This window comes from Lepidochelys olivacea, assembly GCF_965140295.1.
Source record: "Lepidochelys olivacea isolate rLepOli2 genome assembly, chromosome: 18".
Taxonomy (NCBI): domain Eukaryota; kingdom Metazoa; phylum Chordata; order Testudines; family Cheloniidae; genus Lepidochelys; species Lepidochelys olivacea.
In genome coordinates this window covers 7,381,461-7,403,373 of record NC_140428.1, presented here as the reverse complement: position 1 = coordinate 7,403,373, position 21,913 = coordinate 7,381,461, and the positions used below count along the sequence as shown (strand labels likewise).

Below are 21,913 nucleotides of genomic sequence, written 5' to 3'. Positions count from 1 at the left end.
TTCAGCAGACCCTTCCTACAGCCATAGGAGGAACACCAGCCTTTCTTGTCAATTTCAGGGGCTGAAGAGGGGAACTGTGAAACTGACAAGAATGACAGCCAACAGCTGATGTAAGTAATGCAGTGTCTACACAAATGCCAGGTTGCCTTAACTACACCAACATAAGTGCTGCGTCTCTCATGGAGGTGGAGTTATGATGTTGGTGTAGGAGGGCACTTTCATCTGCAGGAGAGAGGCTGTAGACACTGATATAATTAGGTTGACTTAAGCTGCCATACATTGACCTAACTCTGTAGTGTAGACCAAGCCTTGAGGCTATGTCTACACTTAAATCACTACATCTGCACCGCTGTAGTGCTGCAGTATAGCTACTCAGTACAGAACTCCCGTCTCTGTAGTTAATCCACCTCCCCGAGAGGCAGTAGCTAGGTTGATGGACTAATTCTTCCCTCAGTGTAGCACTGTTTGCATAGGGACTTAAATTGGCTTAACTATGTTGCTCAGGAGTGTGGATTTTTCACACCCCTGAGCAACATAGTTTGGTCAAAGTAATTTTCTTGAGTAGACCAGCCTATAGTCTGTTTTCTGTCACAAAATGGAAGTTCTGATCCACACTGGCTGTTACAACAATTAATTATGTTAATAAAATAAAATGGGATTCATAAGTTTGTATAGACGTATTGTACAAACTTTCACATCCTCTGTAGAGAGGTTACATAATGAATTTGCAGTTGAATATAGACTTGATAATCTATGGTCTTTTCCATCTGTATTTGATACTGTATAGTGTGAAATCCAAGTTTCCTTTTTATTTGTTTTATTACCTAATGTTTTGTAGACCACATAAGATTATGACATAAATATATACTACAGTAACTCCTCACTTAAAGTCGTCCTGGTTAACGTTGTTTCATTGTTATGTTGCTGATCTATTAGAGAACATGCTTGTTTAAAGTTGGGCAATGCTCCCTTATAATGTTGTTTGGCAGCCGCCTGCTTTGTCCACTGCTCACAGAAAGAGCAGCCCTTGGGAATTAGCTGGTGGGGGCTTGGAACCAGGGTGGACCAGCAGCCCCCCATCAGCTCACTGCTCCCCTAACTTCTCTAAAAAGAAAGGAGTACTTGTGGCACCTTAGAGACTAACAAATTTATTTGAGCATAAGCTTTCGTGAGCTACAGCAGGCTATCAATTGCAGGCTACATGCTCAGCAGGCTATCAATTGTCCGGCAGTTCAGCTATCCCTCCTGCCACTGCCGTGTGCTGCTCCTGCCCTCTGTCTTGGAGCTGCTCCCGGGAGCCTCCTGCTTCCTGGGCAGGGTGGGGGGGAAGGGTTGCTAATGCCAGGGTGTCCCCCTCCACCCGCTCCTTTACCCCACCTCCACAGAGGGAGGCGGGGGTGGGACATGACATGGCTCAGGAGGAGGGAGCTTGCTGGCAACAGCTGCTGTCTCAACTTCCTTAAAAAGGCAGTGTACTTAGAGTGGGGTCAGCATACTTACAGGGGCTATGCACGTGTCTCTCTCTCTCTCTCTCTCTCTCTCTCTCCTCCCCCCCCCCCACACACACACGGTGTGTGTCTCTGTCTGCCATGCTGTCTCCCCTCTCTCCATTCCTGCTACCTTGTAAACTGTGAGGCTACGTTAACAACAGTGTGTTAACCCTTGCAGGCTCAGTTGAGTGCTAGTTCATCATTTAGCAGTAAGGCATCCCCTGGGAAATGTCCCACCCTCTGACTCCACCACCTCAACCAAGCTTCACAATCATCATTGCTGTGTACAGTATAAATTTTTTTTTAAACTTATACTCTGTGTGTGTGTGTGTGTGTGTGTATGTATGTATATATATATATAAAATTTTGTCTGGCAAAAAAAAATTCCCTGGAATCTAATCCCCCTATTTACATGAATTTTTATGGGGAAATTGGATTCGCTTAACATCGTTTCGCTTAAAGTAGCATTTTTCAGGAACATAACTAGAACATTAAGTGAGGAGTTACTGTATTTAAACAAGTGAAGTGATTAAAAGTTCTCCATGACAGTGTACACAGTGTTCCTGTCTGTGCATGAGTTACATTTCTGATTCTCTTTCAGTCAAACTGATTTATGAGGGTGCTGGCTAGTTCTTCCCTCATAGAGTTTGTGTTGAGTGGTATGCATCAGAGATTGGTAGAAGGCCTGTTCTTATTTATCATCACTAGTGATTGTACAGAGGAGACAAAGTACATATTGAATTCATACTTTGATACTAATGGGGAGATTTTGCAAACGTTTATAAAGACAGATAATCAATATGGCAATATCTAGGGCAAAATTTTCTGAAACGGGTATTTATTGGAATTGATATTTTAAAAGCATTAAGACTAAATGAAGGATTTAGAGGTGAGTGTGTGTGGCAGATTTAGTATGCCCTTTTAATGCAATATGGCAGCAAAAAGCTAATGCAGTTTTAGTATGGCAAGGCAGAGGCAGTGTATCATGCCACACATGGCAATTCCTCTCTATTTGACACTGCTGAGCCTACATGTACAATAGTAGGTATAGTTGTGGGGATCTCTAACATATGTCACTGAACTGGAAGGGAGATACAATTAATCAAAACAGATCAAGAAGCCGGAGGGGTGTGTTTATGAGGAAAGAGTAAAAGTAATATGAGTGATTGAGGGGTGGAAGGAGAATAATATAGTCTGTCAAACATTTTAAGGGGGGTGTATGCTTGAAAGCCAAATTTTATTCTTAGGCTGGGATTTTCAAAGGAACCTAGAGGAATTCATCTCTCAAATCCCATTGTGTTTCACTGGAGTTTCTGTGCCTAACTCCTTCCTTGCTAATGACATGGCTGGAACAAAAGAAAATGGAAATTTTAAAAAATGATTTATGATATGCTCAGACCTCTGATTCATAGTTTTATTTTGATATCTAAGCACAGTGCGCCAGAAAACTGTGCATCTGGGATAATTAAAATAAGCTACTATTTTATGCAGATTGTTTCTTTTAGGGTTTTTATAGGCATGCAGTGTACACCATAGGCATATTACTAATTTCCTGTGAGTGACATTATCCTTCATTAAGGCTTTTTATTAATCCATAGCCTATTATTTATAACTGTCTGCATCCCCTCTGTTAATGCTCCTAGTGTCTACCTTGGGTGATTATGGTTATGCTGTGGGCAGGGGTGGACAATAGATTGGCAAGTGAGTGTGTACATTTCAGATTGTTAGCTTCTCCCCAGTTCTTTATCAATTAAATTAAGCCTCTTCTTTAATAGATCCTTTTGTAAAGTTAAATGACTGTCACATTTTGATTTTGTGATGTTGTTTGTCTCTTACCTCTGTTATAATAAACACTGCTTAGCTCTATGTTTCTAATGCAGTCTGTATAATACTGGGTATCTGTTGTACCCAGTAGAAAGAAAATGAATGAGGCCGGGACCCTGTGGGAAAAATAGCATGTGATCAAGTAATTAAAGAAACTGTCAAAATGCATATGTACAAGGGGACTGAATTAAGGTACAGGCAACCCTAATTCTGGCATTTTCTAACTTTGTAGTGCTAGACATTGCAACCTTAATGTTCTTTGAATGTAGGGTTTTATTTGTATAATAAATATAAATATTTCAAAATATGGTGAGCATATGATTTCATTTTGATCAGTTTATTTCCTAGCCTCTCATATGTGACGTGTCGTATGGTATGGGTTTTTTTGTTTTTTTTCTGAAGATTGTAGTTGTTTGGCATATTAGGCTTCCTTTCCTTGGCTTCTGAAAAGTAGCCTATCAGAACAGGGATTTATTTTGAAGGGCGAGTTGATTCATGAAGGACTTACTAAATAGTATGGGTTTGTGGTGTTGCAAGTTATTGTATTTGGGGGGAGTAATCAGTTATTTTGTAATGGACCAGCTGAGAGGTAAAGTTGTATTGCAAATGTGATGTGGTTGAGAAGTTTAGGCTGAGACTTCGTTCTCCTTCGAACAAGAAACAATGGGATTTCCCAAACCCTCCATATAAATTATCTGTATTAAGCATAGTGTATTTTAGGTGAGTCTACCCATTTAAAAGCTTTATTTAATTCTAGCTTTTATCAGGTGGTAGTCTGTTTTGATTTTATCCTTCTTGGGCTTTCCAGCAGGAATGTACAGTTAACTCCCTTCCTTTTTTGGGGGGCTACATAAAGCTAAAATAAGGCAGAAAAAGTGGGAGGTAGAGTGATTAGCTGCTGTTCCACCGGAGCTGATGAGCATGGAAACATGAACTGTAATAGAGAAAAGAATCTTTGCATTCTTCTACCAGCTTCCTTGAAATTTGGCATTGACAGTCTTGGAAAATGCTTTATATGCCACTGAATCTTTTGTGACTGCCATTTTTGAACAGAGATAAAGCTTTATGTCTTAAACAGAGTTTGGAAGAAGCACTAACTAGCCAATCGAACTCTTAAATCGATGTATGTCAGCAGATAGGTATTGATGGTATTGCTTAAGGACTTCCATTGTAGCTATCGCTTTAAGAATATCTTTGTGCTCTGCAGTGGTGCAGAAGCTTTTCTTGTAAGGGCAAGATAGACGCAGGCTTTAAGAACAAGTAGCAGGGTGGTGTGAATGCAGCCTTATGCTAATAGCAAACCAAAAGAGGAAGACTATGGATTGCACTCAGGATTTAAGAAACAAATTTCTTATTAATTAATCAAATTAATCCTTTTATGGAGGTGCTCAGTGGAAATTAAAGTCCAGTGCCAGGTAAGAATGAATGTGGTTAACAAAAAGCCTCAACGAGGGGTGGATCATCATGGAGTTTCAGTACCTGCTATGTATTGAATAGCTCTGACTATTTCAAGTTTCTCTTCCTTAGTATTATATAAATAAAGCAGGTTTGAGTTATTGTCTTAGCATTATTTTCTGAAAGTCTCCAGAGTGTCAGTGATCCAGGTTCCAAACCCTGCTAAACTAGAGCATCTGCAATTAGGATTTTATATATTCTGTATTTTTACTGAGTATCTTAAATACAGAAAAAACTACAATAGTGATGTATGGTGCTTTACAATGTATACCATTTTTACATCTTTACATAATTTTTTCATTCTTGAAACCAAAAAGCTAAAAAGGATTAAGCTGACTGTTTGCATTTGTTTTTGTTAGTCTGAATCATGTGGTTTCTTGATCTTCTCTGTAATTTTGCTGACAGTTTTAACCTTTTATTTTAAGTCATTTAATACAATGCAAGTGGGATCATGTATAGAGTTTACATAACCCTAAAGATAGCTGGTGGGAGACTTGTTATATTTCTGCAAGAAAATAGAAGTCCTTATTCTGGAGTGCTTCAGATACAAGTTGTATTGCCCTTTCGGTGGTCATGGATTTTTTTATTTTTATGAAAAGATGGTTACTTGTTATGCCAAGCAGTAAGTGATGAAAGAGGCCAGTGATTCAGACTATGTTAAAACCAGTTGCTGGGGCTGAAAATGAGCTTGGGTGACAGGAACCATTATGGGGAAAATGCATCCATTTTAAAAACAAATGTCGTAGATGGTTTCAAGTCCATTCTTGAAAGTGCATAGCATCACAGAGAAACCATAGACATTCTCGTTATGTGATACTATAATAAATTGCTATATATTTTCAGTTTTAGATAACACAATCTAAAAAATGTACAAAATCTTGGCATGTCTCTTTCGTGCATTAATGCAAAAATGTAGACTCTGTGGAGAGGGAAATTCTGACTTCGTTATTTGTCTAGAGTTGGGTTGTGGGAAAGGATTGAAGTAATGGTTGTACAGATATTTTTTTAACTGCTCTTCCACCTGTTTTGAATACTCTGTAAAACGATAGTTACTATAACAGGTTGGCAAAGAGTCCTGTGGCACTAGACTAACAGATGTATTGGAGCATAAGCTTTCATGGGTGAATATGTCTGTTATTCTGTAAGGTGCCACAGGACTCTTTACCGCTTTTACAGATCCAGACTAACATGGCTACCCCTCTGATACTTATAACAGGTTGGTAAAGCAATAAGTTTTATTTTCTCAAAAAACAGAATGGAGAGTGGTAAATAGTGGTATCCCCCCAGGGGTCTGTATTGGGACCAGTCCTATTCAACATATTTATAAATGATCTGGAAAAAGGAGTAAACATTGAGGTGGCAAAATTTGAAGATGATACAAAGCTACTCAAGATAGTTAAGTCCCAGGCACACTGCGAAGAGCTACAAAAGGGTCTCACAAAACTGGGTGACTGGGAACAAAATGGCAGATAAAATTCAGTGTTGATAAATGCAAAGTAAATCACATTGGAAAACATAATCCCAACTATATAAAATGATGGCGTCTAAATTAGCTGTTATCACTCAAGAAAGAGATCTTGGAGTCATTGTGGCTAGTTCTCTGGAAACAGCCACTCAATGTGCAGCAGCAGTCAAAAAAGCAAACAGAATGTTGGGAATCATTAAGAAAGGGATTGATAATAAGACAGAAAATATCATATTACCTCTATATAAATCCATGGTATGCCCACATCTTGAATACTGCGTGCAGATGTGGTCACCCCATCTCAAAAAATATATATTGGAATTGGAAAAGGTTCAGAAAAGGGCAACAAAAAAGATTTAGGGGTATGGAACAGCTTCCGTATGTGGAGAGATTAATAAGACTGGGATTTTTCAACTTGGAAAAGAGACGACTAAGGGGGGAAATGAAAGAGGTCTAGAAAATGACTGATGTGGAGAAAGTAAATAAGGAAGTGTTATTTACTGCTTCTCAGAACACGAAAATTAGTTGTTACTAAATTAAATTAATAGGCAGCAGGTTTAAAACAAATAATAGGAAGTATTTTTCACTCAATGCACAGTCAATCTGTGGAACTCCTTGCCAGAGAATGTCGTGAAGGCCAAAATTATAAAAGGGTTCAAAAAAGAACTAGATAAATTCATGGAAGATAGGTCCATCAATGGCTTATTAGCCAGGATGGGCAAGAATGGTGTCCCTAGCCTCTGTTTGCCAGAAGCTGGGAATGGGCGACGGGATGGATCACTTGATGATTGCCTGTTCTGTTCATTCCCTCTAGGACACCTGGCACTGGCCACTGTTGGAAGACAGGATACTGGGCTAGATGGACCTTTGGTCTGACTCAGCATGGCTGTACTTGTATTCTAAAAACATCCAATTTTGAATTCAAAATTGTCTGTGATGGAGAATCCACTACAACCCTTGGTAAATTTTTCCAGTAGTTAAGTACTCTCGCCATTCAAAATGTATGCCTTAGTCTGAATTTGTTGAGCTTCAACATCCAGCCATTGATCATATTATACCTTTCCGTGCTAGGCTGAGGTGCCCATCATTAAATATTTGTTCTCTATGAAGACACTTACAGACTGTAATCAGGTCACTCATTCAGCCTTCTCTTTGTTAAGCTAAATGGAGTGAGATCTTTGAGTCTATCACTATACTATTACTGTTGCTATATTATTCATTTTTGTGGCTCTTCTCTGGACCCTCTCCAATTTATCAACATACTTAAATTCTGGACACCAGAACTGGACACAGTATTCCAACAGTGGCTGCACTAGTGCCAAAACAGAGGTAAAATAACCTGTCTACTTCTACTTTGTTTATGCATCCCACTGGGGCCACAGCATCACACTGGGAGCTTATGGTCAGCTGATTATCCACCACGACCTCCAGTTCTTTTTCAGAGTCACTGTTTCCTAGATTAGAGTCCCCCATCCAGTAATTAAAGATTAGGGCTCTCAACTGAATCACAGGAGACTTGAGTTCAATTCCCTCTTTTGTTATAGACTTCTTGAACAAGTCACTTAGGGTATGTCTACACTACAGGGCCTGTGTTGGCATAGTTATGGATTCTCTTCCAATAAGCAATGTTTCTTCTCAGTGTTTTCTCTACTTTCACAACTGCTAGTTTGAACTATAAGGGCATAATTTTATTACCTTAACTAGGTTGAATCAGGTAAATTTGGTATTTTGCCCTTTGTTTTATACATTAAACACTTTGCACACAAAGACCGACCATAAACCATAGCCACAGAATAAACCTCCGCTGCTTTTGCTCAATTAGATAATAAAACTGTTCCATCTCTTGGGTTACTGTACTGTATCTTAAACAAGTTTTGGGAAAGGGGTGGAAGAAGGATGGAATGGCAAAGGTAGCCTTTCACATTTCCTTGTTGGCTTCTTTACAAAAATGGTTACCCACAGACGGAAACGAAAGCTTCCTTTGAATCAACAAGATTGATTCACATGATCAGCAGGAAACGTGAAGTTATCCTTTCTTCTGAAAGGCCAAATGCTATTGCTTTCCACAGCTGAAGCAGAATTCTCAGTGTGTGAGAACCAAGCCTCACTGCTGTCATCACCACAAAGTGCTGCAGGCTATTCAATAACTCAACCTGTACACGTTGGATACTATTATCCTGCCCTGGGGATACAGAGAACTCCCACTAAATTCATATCCTGCAATGAGAGAATAGGTCCTGTTGAATATGGCTTGCTTAAAACTTTAGATAACAAATAACTCAGTTTTAGGTAAAGGACAAATGTCATCTTAAGTTATTATCTACGCAGCATCATTGGAATACATGGTACTTTGCAGACATAAATAAAATAGCTGATGGTATGTTTACACTACAGTCACTACAACAGCAAAGCTACAGCGCTGCAGCTGTGCTGTACTAGTGTCATAATCTAGAAACTTCCTACACTGATGGAAAGAGCTCATCTGTTGATTTAGATAGTATACCTCTCCAAGAGGCCGTAGGTTGATGGAAGAATCCTGTCAACCGAGCTGTATCTGCTCCAAGGGTTAGTTCAACCTAATTTCAGAACTCAGGGTGCAAAATTTTTCACAGCCCTGTGCAAGGTAGCTATGTCAACCTAAGTTTTAGGTGTAGACCAGACTTCAGGGTTTCAGAGGGGTAGCCCTGTTAGTCTGTATCAGCAAAAACAATGAGGAGTCCTTGTGGCACCTTAGAGACTAACACATTTATTTGGGCATAAGCGTTCGTGGGCTATAACTGACTTCATCAGATGCATGGAGTGGAAAATACAGCAGGCAGGTCTAAATACACAGCAAATGAAAAGATGGGAGTAGCCTTACCGAGTGGGGGTTCAGTGCTAATGAGGCCAATTCAGTTAGGGCGGATGTGGCCCATTTCCAACAGTTGGCAAGGAGGAGTGAACATCAACAGAGGGAAATTATTTTTTGTAGTGACCCAGCCACTCCCAGTCTTTATTCAGGCCTAATTTGATGGTGTCAAGTTTGCAAATTAATTCCAGTTCTGCAGTTTCTTGTTGAACTCTGTTTTTGAAGTTTTTTTCTTGAAGAATTGCCACTTTTAAGTCTGTTATTGAGTGTCCAGGGAGATTGAAGTGCTCTCCTACTGGTTTTTGAAAGTTACAATTCTTGATGTCTGATTTGTGTCCATTTATTCATTTGCGTAGAGACTGTCCGGTTTGTCCAATGTACATGGCAGAGGGACATTGCTGGCACATGATGGCATATATCACATTGGTTAGATGAGCAGGTGAACAAGCCCCTGATGGTGTGGCTGATGTGGTTAGGTCCTATGATGGTGTCCCTTGAATAGATATGCGGACAGAGTTGGCAACGTGGTTTGTTGCAGGGATTGGTTCCTGGGTTAGTGTTTTTGTTGTGTGGTGAGTAGGTGCTGGTGAGTATTTGCTTCAGGTTGGGGGGGCTGTCTTTAAGCAAGGACTGGCCTGTCTCCCAAGGTCTGTGAGAGTGAGGGATCGTCCTTCAGGATAGGTTGTAGATCCTTGATGATGCGTTGGAGAGGTTTTAGTTGGGGGCTGAAGGTGATGGCTAGTGGTGTTGTTATTTTCTTTGTTGGGCCTGTCCTGTAGTAGGTGACTTCTGGGTACTCTTCTGGCTCTGTCAATCTGTTTCTTCACTTCAGCAGGTAGGTATTGTAGTTGTAAGAATGCTTGATAGAGATCTTGTAGGTGTTTGTCTCTTTCTGAGGGGTTGGAGCAAATGTGGTTGTATTGTAGAGCTGGGCTGTAGACAATGGATTGTGTGATGTGGTCTGGATGAAAGCTGGAGGCATGTAGGTAAGCATAGTGGTCAGTAGGTTTCCAGTATAGGGTGGTGATTATGTGACCATCGCTTATTTGCACAGTAGTGTCCAGGGAGTGGATTTCTTGTGTGGACTGGTCCAGGCTGAGGTTGATGGTGGGGTGGAAATTGTTGAAATCCTGGTGGAATTCTTCAGGGAGAAATTCTGGCTCCGTTAAAGTCATTGGGAGCTTTGCCATTGACTTCAGTGTGGCCAGGATTTCACTCCAACACTCTGTCCTATAGAGTTTACAACTTATTCCTATTTTGGAGAAGCAGAACTAAAGACTTTTCTTTAAAAAATTGTAGGAAATGGCAGGCAATAGAGATTCATAGATTACAAGGCCAGAAGGGACCACTGTGATAATGTAGTCTAACCTCCTGTATAACACAGGCCAGAGAACTGCCCAAAAATAATTCCTAGAGCATATCTTTTAGAAAACGGAACAGTTTTATTATCTATTGAGCAAAAGCAGAGGATGTTTATGGTGTGGCTATGGTTTATGGTCTGGCTTTTTGTGGAAAGTGTTTACTATATAAAACAAAGGGATAAATACCAAATTTACCCCGATTCAACCTAGTTAAGGTAATAAAATTATGTCCCTTATGTTCAAACTGGCAGTTGTGAAAGTTAAGAAAAGAAGGAACATTGCTTATTAGAAGAGAATCCTTTATATCTTTATTTAAAAAAAAATATTAAGATATGGGCTGAGCACAGTCTTGGAAGTCAGGGATTCCAGTTTTCTATTCTCAGCTTTGTTGCTGATTCTGTATATAGGCATGTTTACCTCTGCCTAGCTCTAATATTGTGATATTGCTAATAATGGAGGGATGTTGGGAGGATTAAAATTATGAAAGGTGATCTCTGTAATAAATATTATTATCTTTTTAATTCTTGTTTAAATATTCAAATTAGCAGAAATTCAAATTCTGTTTTGAGCTTCCTTGCTGCAAAAGTGACATTCTTCATGACAGTTTCATGGAAACACAGTTTAAAAGGTTGCAAACAGTTTTCGATGCTGCTCTAACAGTGATAGAACTGTTCTAGGGAGAGCTTCAGCATTTAAAAATCAAACATTTTATTTAGTTTTTAAACACTCAAGTAGTTGGTCTTCTGATTGTTCAAGTAGTATTAAAGGCATGGAATTGGTTTATATGCTTTGTGGCACTGACAATAAGCTTTTTTGTATTGCTGATATCACAGTGGCCACTGTCAACAGAAGGCTCAGAAATACTCTTTGTAAGTAAAGGGTTACAGGGCCTGATCAGCAGGATGCTGTGGACCGTCAAGTCTTTAGAGTTAATGGATGTTGAAGATTGGCATCTTGCAGGATTAGACCCATGATTAGATAGTTTAGGCTCAAAATTTAGCTTTTGTGCATTTATTTTTCTTTGAACAAATCCTAAGTGTTTGTTTTCATGGTATTTAAAAAAAACAAACAGTGAGAATATATTTTAGTTCGAATTTGGGCAATCTCCTGTAGCATCCTGAACACTATTAAGACAGTAGTTCTCAAACTTATTTGATCGCGCCCCCTTCTTTGTGTCGGTAGTATGTTGCGCCGTCCCCCCTTCTTCCCCCACCACACAACTACATATACAGATTAAAAAAAAAAGACTGCAACTCTCACTAAATATTACAAACAGTAAGGCATTGATTCAAACAGAGCCAATGATCCATTGTAAGAGCAAAAGCAAAACTGATTGTGGTTGATGCTTACAATTAAATGTGCACACCCCGTCTTAGCAAACGGATTAACGTACAGATGGCAACGACTTTGTCTAATGCTATGCAAGTTTAACAGAAATCCATCAAAATGCACAGCGCCATCTGAGGACCTGATATGTCTGGAGGAATCAGCTTTTGTAGTTATTCATTGCTGTGGGTAAAATGTGCAAAGTACATTTCTCCCCCTGCCTGCCCACAGCGCCGCAACCCGCTCCTCCCCCGCCCCCCCCAACACATTCTGGCATAAGAACCTCTGGAATAAGAAACGGAATGTGAATCTAACGGAAAACAATATAGAACTGATCATTCTGAAATGTAAATATGATTTTAAAAATGTCTGGTATTACTGATTAAGGCCCTGATCCTTCAAACCCTTGAAGGCAATGAGACTATTCTTGTGCGTAGAATTAAGTGTGTTACATTTTCAAGATTAGAACCTTAAAGAGTTTCTAAAAGTAAAGAAATGTTGTTTTTTAAATATCTTTTTGTATCCCTGTACAAATGTCATTTCCAAATAAATATCAGGTTAATTATCTTTAGAAGGTCTGTTTTCGTGGTTTACTGTAGTATCTTTCCAATGTAAAATTGCTGAGAAGAGCAAGATGATTGCAGCTTTCTTTTAAATCACAGTGCCAACATATTAAAAATTGGATTATACTGGCAGCCCCCTTTAGAAGTGATTGTGGTGGATGGGGGGAAGGATTTAATGGTTTTAAAAAACCAAAACAAACAAGGAAACAATTATAATTTCCACATGATTACCAAAACAGGCCAGGCTTATGTCAGAGCATTCAGTGCTGATTAGCAGAGTTTGTCTCACTGAATGTAGAGTTTATTTTCGTATTCTTTAAAGAGCAGAGGTAGGTGTAAAAAGAAAAGGAGTACTTGTGGCACCTTAGAGACTACCAAATTTATTTGAGCATAAGCTTTCGTGAGTGACAGCTCACTTCATCGGATGCATGCAGTGGAAAATACAGTGGCGAGATTTTATATACACAGAGAACATGAAACAATGGGTTTCAAATATACTTTAACGAGAGTAATCAGGTAAGGTGAGTTATTACCAGCAGGAGAGAAAAAAAACCTTTTGTAGTGTGACAAAGTTCCTCCTATACCTTGGTGGGTCTTGCGCTTATTGTTGGATTTGCTTGCCTTGGAGCTTCACGGCAGCCCTTAGTTTGGCTGTTTTCATGAACCCACAGTCCAGGTCAACTCCTCCTGTGTCTGACCAGGAATTGGGAGGTTTGGGGGGAACCCGGGCCCGCCCTCTACTCTGGGTTCCAGCCCAGGGCCCTGTGGAATGCAGCTGTCTAGAGTGCCTCCTGGAACAGATGTGCGAGAGCTACAACTCCCTGGGCTACTTCTCCTGGCCTCCTCCCAACACCTTCTTTATCCTCACCATAGGACCTTCCTCCTGGTGTCTGATAATGCCTGTACTCCTCAGTCCTCCAACAGTATGCTTTCTCACTCTCAGCTCCTAGCGCCTCTTGCTCCCAGCTCCTCACACGCAAACCACAAACTGAAGTGAGCTCCTATTTAAAACCCAGGTGCCCTGATTAGCCTGCCTTAATTGATTCTAGCAGCTTCTTGATTGGCTGCAGGTGTTCTAATCAGCCTGTCTTAATTGTCTCCAGAAAGTTCCTGGTTGTTCTGGAACCGTCCCTGTTACCTTACCCAGGGAAAAGGGACCTACTTAGCCTGGGGCTAATATATCTGCCTTCTTTTACTCTCCTATAGCCATCTGGCCCGACCCTGTCAGAGTAGTGATAATCAAGATGGTCCATTTCCAGCAGTTGACAAGAGCATGTGAGCAACAATGGGGGGAGGGGGGAAAATAAACATGGGGAAATAGTTTTACTTTGTGTAATGACACATCCACTCCCAGTCTTTATTCAAGCCTAAGTTAATGGTGTCCAGTTTGCAAATTAATTCCAATTCTGCAGTCTCTCGTTGGAGTCTGTTTTTGAAGTTTTTTTTGTTGAAGAATTGCCACTTTTAGGTCTGTAATTGAGTGACCAGAGAGATTGAAGTGTTCTCCGACTGGTTTTTGAATGTTATAATTCTTGACGCCTGATTTGTGTCCATTGATTCTTTTACATAGAGACTGTCCAGTTTGGCCAATGTACAAGGCAGAGGGGCATTGCTGGCACATGATGGCATATATCACATTGGTAGATGTGCAGGTGAACGAGCCTCTGATATTGTGGCTGATGTGATTAGGTGTCCCCATAGGGATATTACCCATATTTGTCCAGGAAATCAATTCTTGAGGGATATACTTACTCACTTTAGGAAACCTGAAGGATTGTATCTGCTTGGTTGAATGAGAGTGCCTTTGGAGATGTTTGTGTATCTGCTTACACTAGAGAGGTGGTTTTAGATGTTTTAACAAATAAAATGCGTTCTGTTTGTACCATGCTCTTGTCATTATAGAACACAATCCTTTTTTCCATTTTGTTTTCCTTAACTTGATGTACTGTAGAATTCCCAGAAGTCCTGTGCAGCAGCCCCTTGAGGACCGGATCTTCACTCCGACAGTCTCAGCTGTGTTCAGCACTGTAAGTATGTAAGGGCAGTTCTGCAAAATCCTAAACTGTCAGTTTTCTGGGGTTTTTTTGTTTTTTTTTTAAAGAAGACACATTTTTCTTATGCATATAAGCAAGTAGAAATTGTTATGCACTTTTAGTAATAGCAAAAAATAAACTTCGTTACCCCCCTAAAATTGCTCCTCGTTAGCACAGGATATAAAAAACCATTTTTTTTTTTTGGCACATAAATGGAGAGCAAGACCTGTTGAGCTATACCCTTATTTCTTAAACATTTGCAGTTCTACGCACAGAATTTACAGTTGAAATTTCTAAGCGTGCTTCGCTAAGTAAAAATGTTATCAGCCATATTCTTAGTCCGTCTGCTCCCCTTCTCTTCAAAGAATAACTTGATGGAACATATTAATTACTGCACAATTCTATCAAGACACTGATGTTTCTATTTCATAAGAAAAAGTTATGTGGGATAGTTGTTCTTCATGATCATCAGGCTCAAAGGGTAGTGATCAATGGCTCCATGTCTAGTTGGCAGCCAGTATCAAGCGGAGTCCCCCAAAGGTCGGTCCTGGGGTCAGTTTTGTTCAATATCTTCATTAATGATCTGGAGAATGGTGTGGATTGCAGATGACACTAAACTCGGAGGAGTGGTAGATACGCTGGAGGGCAGGGATAGGATACAGAGGGACATAGACAAATTGGAGGATTGGGCCAAAAGAAATCTGATGAGGTTCAATAAGGATAAGTACAGGGTCCTGCACTTAGAATGGAAAAACCCAATGCACAGCTACAGACTAGGGACCGAATGGCTAGGCAGCAGTTCTGCAGAAAAGGACCTAGGTGTGACAGTGGACGAGAAGCTGGATATGAGTCAGCAGTGTGCCCTTGTTGCCAAGAAGGCCAATGGCATTTTGGGATGTATAAGTAGGGGCATAGCGAGCAGATCAAGGGACGTGATCATCCCCCTCTATTCGACATTGGTGAGGCCTCATCTGGAGTACTGTGTCCAGTTTTGGGCCCCACACTACAAGAAGGGTGTGGATAAATTGGAAAGAGTCCATCGAAGGGCAACAAAAATGTTTAGGGGTCTGGAACACATGACTTATGAGGAGAGGCTGAGGGAACTGGGATTGTTTAGTCTGCAGAAGAGAAGAATGAGGGGGGATTTGATAGCTGCTTTCAACTACCTGAGAGGTGGTTCCAGAGAGGATGGTTCTAGACTGTTCTCAGTGGTGGAAGAGGACAGGACAAGGAGTAATGGTCTCAAGTTGCAGTGAGGAAGGTTTAGGCTGGATATTAGGAAAAACTTTTTCACTAGGAGGGTGGTGAAACACTGGAATGCGTTGCCTAGGGAGGTGGTGGAATCTCCTTCCTTAGAAGTTTTTAAGGTCAGGCTTGACAAAGCCCTGGCTCGGATGATTTAATTGGGGATTGGTCCTGCTTTTGAGCAGGGGGTTGGACTAGATGACCTCCTGAGGTTCCTTCCAACCCTGATATTCTATGATTCTATCATTCCCCTCTGTTCGACATCGGTGAGACCTCATCTGTGTCCAGTTTTGGACCCCACACTATAAGAAGGATGTGGAAAAATTGGAAAGAGTCCAGCAGAGGGCAACAAAAATGATTAGGGGACTGGAACACATGTCCTATGAGGAGAGGCTAAGGGAACTGGGGATGTTTAGTCTACAGAAGAGAAGAATGAGAGGGGATTTGATAGCTGCTTTCAAGTACCTGAAAGGGGGTTCCAAAGAGGATGGCTCTTGACTGTTCTCAGTGGTAGCAGATGACAGAACAAGGAGTAATGGTCTCAAGTTGCAGTGGGGGAGATTTAGGTCGGATATTAGGAAAAACTTTTTCACTAGGAGGATGATGAAACATTGGAATGCATTACCTAGGGAGGTGGTGGAATCTCCTTCTTTTAAGGTTTTTAAGGTCAGGCTTGACAAAGCCCTGGCTGGGATGATTTAGTGGGGGCTTGGTCCTGCTTTGAGCAGGGGGTTGGACTAGATGACTTCCTGAGGTCTCTTCGAAGCCTGATATTCTATGATTCTGTGATGATTCTATGATTCTAATTATGAGGGGAATTCAGGTTGGAAATCTAGCAATGTTTATTTTTGCATACGTGATAACATTTTTCAATTCATGACTTTTATTTTTCAAATAGTAAGAGCCAGAAGCCCATTACTCCTTTAGAGCTTCAATATACTGAAAGCTAGTATGCAGCTCTGATTGTGGGGGAAAAAGAAAAGTACAAAGAAAAATAAATGCTTCAGTTTTCCAAAAAAGTATTACAAACTAATGTATTTAATTACCAAAAATACTCTTAAACTCTTTTTGAAACGTTTTGGAAAAAAGGAAGAAAAACTTGTAGATCTTAGAAACTCATGTTTAGCATGATAGCATAAATTACTTATGGAAACGTCTTTTAGTAGAGGTGCTTCTGCTTATTTGGATGACTGGCAGATGAAGGGGTCTTCTCCTCAAGATGCAGAATCCAAAATAATTTGTTGCCTTTTCCATCTAGGATTCAGGATAATCATGGAAAAGAACTCTGACCCTTTGTCAGAGTTTATTCCACTTGAGAGACCTCATCAACACAGTGGAAGGGAAAGGTTTTCTTGACTCAGGTGGGATCAGTGGTTCTACCCTCTGTCACCCCACATTTCCCTGAGAATCAGGGAGTAGCTACAATAGTGGGAGGACTCAGATAACCTATCCACAAGGGTTCCTTTGGCTGCCTCGCAGTGTGTATCTGTTGCAACAGATACTGGTCTGAAAGGTTACAGCACAACACCGACCAGTCTGTTGGTTAAAAGTTTATGTGCGCGAGTAGTTTAAAAAATGGCATGTCAACAGACTTGAGTTGCAGACTGTTTGCTGATGTTAGCAGTCATGCAGTGGATTCAGAACCAACCTTTAATGCAAACCAGTGAAGTGTCTTTGATAGCAATCATAATCAAACAAGAGGAACAAGAAGGAAGACACAGACTGTTGAAGCTAGGGTTAGCATATTTCAGGTTTCCAAAAAAGAGGATACTGCTGAAAAAGGGGGAGCTGAGGAGGGGAGAACAGTAACTAGCCCAGTATCCTATCTTCCAATAGTGGCCAATGCCAGAATGAATAGAACAGGTAATCATCAAGTGATCTATCCCCTGTTGCCCATTCCCAGCTTCTGGCAAACAGGGTTGCCCATTCCCAGTTCCTGCCCATCCTGGCTAATAGCCATTGATGGACCTATCCTCCATGAATTTATCTAGTTCTTTTTTTAACCCTGTTATGGTGTTGGCTTTCACAATATCCTCTGGCAAAGAGTTCCACAGGTTGACTGTGCATTGTGTGAAGAAATATTTCCTTTTGTTTTTATAAAACCTGCACCCGATTAATTTCATTTGGTGACCCCTAGTTCTTAAGTTATGAGAAGGAGTAAATAACACATTCTCCACACCCGTCATGATTTTATAGACCTCTATCTTATCCGCCCCCTTAGTCGTCTCTTTTCCAAGCTGAAAAGTCCCAATCTTACTAATCTCTTCTCATATGGAAGCTGTTCCATACCCCTTAATAATTTTTGTTGTCCTTTTCTGAACCTTTTCCAATATATCTTTTTTGAGATGGGGCAACCACATCTTCACGCAGTATTCAAGATGTGGGCATACCATGGATTTATATAGAGGGAATATGATATTTTCTGTCTTATTATCTATTCCTTTTTTAATGATTCCCAACACTGTTACCTTTTTTCACTGCTGCTGGACATTGAGTGGCTGTTTTCAGAGAGCTATCCACAGTGACTCCAAGATATTTCTTGAGTGGTAACAGGCAATTTAGACCCTATCATTTTATATATGTAGTTGGGATTATGTTTTCAATGTGCATTACTTTGCATTTATCAACATTGACTTTCATCTGCCATTCTGTTGCCCAGTCACCCAGTTTTGTAAGATTCTTTTGTAGCTCTTCGCAGTCTGCTTTGGATTTAATTATCTTGAGTAGTTTAGTATCATCTGCAAATTTTGTCACCTCACTGTTAAACCCTTTTTCCAGATTATTTATGAATATGTTCAACAGCACTGGTCCCAGTACAGACCCTTGTTGGAAACTACTATTTACCTCTCTCCATTCTGAAAACTGACCATTTATTCCTACCCTTTGTTTCCTGTCTTTTATCCAGTTACTGATCCATGATCTTCTCTTTTATCCCATGATACCTTACTTTGCTTAAGAGCCTTTGGTGAGGGACCTTGTCAAAGGCTTTCTGAAAATCTGAAGTACACTATATCCACTGGATCACCCTTGTCCATGTCAAGGAATTCTAGCAGATGGGTGAGGCATGATTACCTTTTACAAAAACCATGTTGACTGTGCCCCAACAAATCATGTTCAGCTCTGTGACTGATAATTTTGTTCTTTACTATATTTTCAATCAGTTTGCCTAGTACTGAAGTTTAGACTTATTAGCCTGTAATTGCCAGGATCACCTCTGGAGCGTTTTTAAAAAATTGGGGTCATATTAGCTATTCTCCAGTCATCTGGTACAGATTTTAATGATAGAGTACAGTTGGGAGAGCTGGAGGGAATACCTGCAGCAGGGTATTGCTAGAGGTGGGGGGCAGCATCTCTCCCTGTTATAGAATCATAAAAGACTAGGGTTGGAAGAGACCTCAGGAGATCATCTAGTCCAATCCCCCTGCTCAAAGCAGGACCAACCCTAACTAAATCATCCCAGTGAGGGCCTGGTCAAGCCGGGCCTTAAAAACCCCTAAGGATGGAGATTCCACCACCTCCCTAGGTAACCTATTCCAGTGTTTCACCACTCTCCTAGTGAAATAGCTTTTCCTAATATCCAGCCTAGACCTCCCCCACTGCAACTTGAGACCATTGCTCCTTGTTCTGTCATCTGCCACCACTGTGAACAGCCTAGCTCCATCCTCTTTGGAACCTCCCTTCAGGTAGTTGAAGGCTTCTATTAAATCCCGCTCCCTCTCCTTCTCTTCCGCAGACTAAATAAGCCCAGTTCCCTCAGCCTCTCCTCATAAGTCATGTGTTCCAGTCCCCTAATCATTTTTGTTGGCCTCCGCTGGACTCTGTCCAATTTGTCCACATCCTTTCTGTAGTGGGGCCCAAAACTGGATGCAATACTCCATATGTGGCCTTACCAGTGGTGAATAGAGGGGAATAATCACTTCCCTCGATCTGCTGGCAACGCTCCTACTAATTCAGCCCAGTACGTCATTTGCTTTCTTGGCAACAAGGGCACACTGTTGACTCATATCCAGCTTCTCCTCTACTGTAATCCCTAGGTCCTTTTCTGCTGAACTGCCACTTAGCCAGTCAGGCCCCAGCCTGAAGCAGGGCATGGAATTCTTCCCTCCTACATGAAGGACTCTGCATTTGTCCTTGTTGAACCTCATCAGATTTCTTTTGGCCCAATCCTGCAATTTGTTTAGGTCACTCTGGACCCTATCCTACCTTCCAGCATATTTACCTCTCCCCCCTGCTTAGTGTCATCTGTGAAGTTGCTGAGAGTGCAATCCATCCCATCATCCAGATCCTTAATGAAGATTTTGAACAAAATTGGTCCCAGGTCCAACGCCTGGGGCACTCCGCTTGATACCAGCTGCCAGCTAGACATTGAGCCATTGATCACTACCTGTTGAGCCTGATGATCTAGCCAGCTTTCTATCCACCTTATAGTCCATTCATCCAATCCATAATTCTTTAACTTGCTGGCAAGAATACTGTGGGAGACAATATCAAAAGCTTTGCTAAAGTGAAGGTATATCACATCCACTGCTGTCCCCTTATCCATAGGGCCATTTATCTCATCATGAAGGCAATCAGATTGGTCAGGCATGACTTTCCCTTGGTGAATCCATGTTGACTGTTCCTGATCACCTTTTTCTCCACCAAGTGCTTCAAAATGAATTCCTTGAGGAAATTCTCAATGATTTTTTTTGGGGACTGAGGTGAGGCTGTAGTTTCCCAGATTCTCCTTTGTTCCTTTTTTAAAGATAGGGCTATAATTGCCTTCTTCCAATTGTCCGGGACCTCCCCTGATCGCCACGAGTTTTCAAAGATAATGGCCAATGGCTCTGCAATCACATCGGCGAACTCCCTCAGCACCCTCGGATGCATTGCATCTGGCCCCGTGGACTTGTGCATGTTCAGCTTTTCTAAATAGTCTTTAACCTGTTTTTTCACCACGAAGGGCTGCTAACCTCCTCCCCATACTATGCTGCCAAGTACAGCAATCTGGGAGCTGACCTTGTCTGAAGACCAAGGCAAAAAAAAAAGCGTTGAGTACTTCAGCTTTTCCCACATCATCTGTCGTTTTCACTGACCACCTTCTTTTTGCTAACATACCTGTAGAAATCTCTCTTGTTACCCTTCACATCCCTTGCTAGCTACAACTCCAGTTGCGGTTTGGCCTTTCTGATTACACTCCTGCATGCTCAAGCTGTATTTTTATACTCCTCCCTAGTCATCTGTCCAAGTTTCCAGTTCTTGTAAGCTTCCTTTTTGTGTTTAAGCTCATCGAAGGTTTTTTGTTCTTTGTGTGCTTGCTCATGTCCATTCCATATGAGATGTGTGTGCTTGCCACATGCACCGGTGCTGGCAGTTTTTCCTCAGCCATATCCATAGGGGACTGGCTCTAGCGCTCCCTGGAGTGGTGCCCACAAGTTGCCTAGTATAAGAGGCTCCGCAGACTCCCCCCACCCTCAGTTCCTTCTTGCTGCCAGTGACAGTGCTGGAATTTCTGCTGCTTCGGCTAGCATTGTTTCGGTCTCAGTTCTTGCGAACTTTGAAAACCTGTAATGTAGTTGTATATAGTTAGTAGTTCCGTACTTACCCTTAGTAGTAGTTCTTCGTTAGTTCCAAACAGGACTCAGCCGTGGGACGGGGCATACCCTGATCCCCAGGCTTTAAGTGCTGCAATTGCTGCAAAGAGCCTATGCCCATCAGCGATCCACATACCAGCTGCCTAAGGTGCTTAGTCGAGGGGCACATAAGTGATGTGCCGTATCTGCACGTCCTTTAAACCTAGGGCGAAGAAGGAGTGCAATACCCTTTAGAAAGTGCTCATTGTGGAGTCGGTCCTCACTTCGGCACCAGAGCAGTGGTTCGACTCCGAACCGAGCACCGTGGTCTCCGTGTGCAGTGCTCTGGCGGTGCTGTCTATGAGCCGGCACTGGTCCCCCTCTATGGCTCCAATCAAGAAGCCAAAAAAGACTGTGAGGGAAAGATCTCCTACCTCCAGTAAGGGTAAGGAGCGGGCTGGGGATGAGCCACGACCCGTGCTGGACAGCACAATGTCCCCCTCGGGAAGTCGGGCCCCAGCTCAAGTTGAGCGGTGCAGCTCATCCCACACTTCACCTGTGACTCTGTATAGCAGCACAGGCCCTGGCCAGCTTCAGGTGCCGTCGATGGCCGAAGTCCTTCAAGCAGCTCAGGAGATCCTGATACTCCCGCCCTCAACGGCTCCAGTGGTACCTTGGTCTCATGGAAAACTCATGTTGGGACCTGTGTGTGTCCCCCCGCCTCAGTGGCACTGTTACCCATTGAGAGGAA

At 41.6% G+C, this 21,913-nt stretch overlaps 1 protein-coding gene across 10 annotated transcripts in view; it reads left to right on the top strand.

Annotated features, from left to right (window-relative positions):
• Nucleotides 1-21,913, top strand: part of EIF4G3 (eukaryotic translation initiation factor 4 gamma 3) — a 440,166-nt gene that overhangs the window by 80,629 nt on the left and 337,624 nt on the right. For all 10 annotated transcript variants that reach the window (XM_084651415.1, XM_084651414.1, XM_084651413.1 and 7 more), the window contains exon 2: nt 14,284-14,359. In XM_084651415.1, coding sequence (XP_084507541.1) covers nt 14,284-14,359 — 76 coding nt within the window. The remainder of the gene's footprint in view (nt 1-14,283; nt 14,360-21,913) is intronic.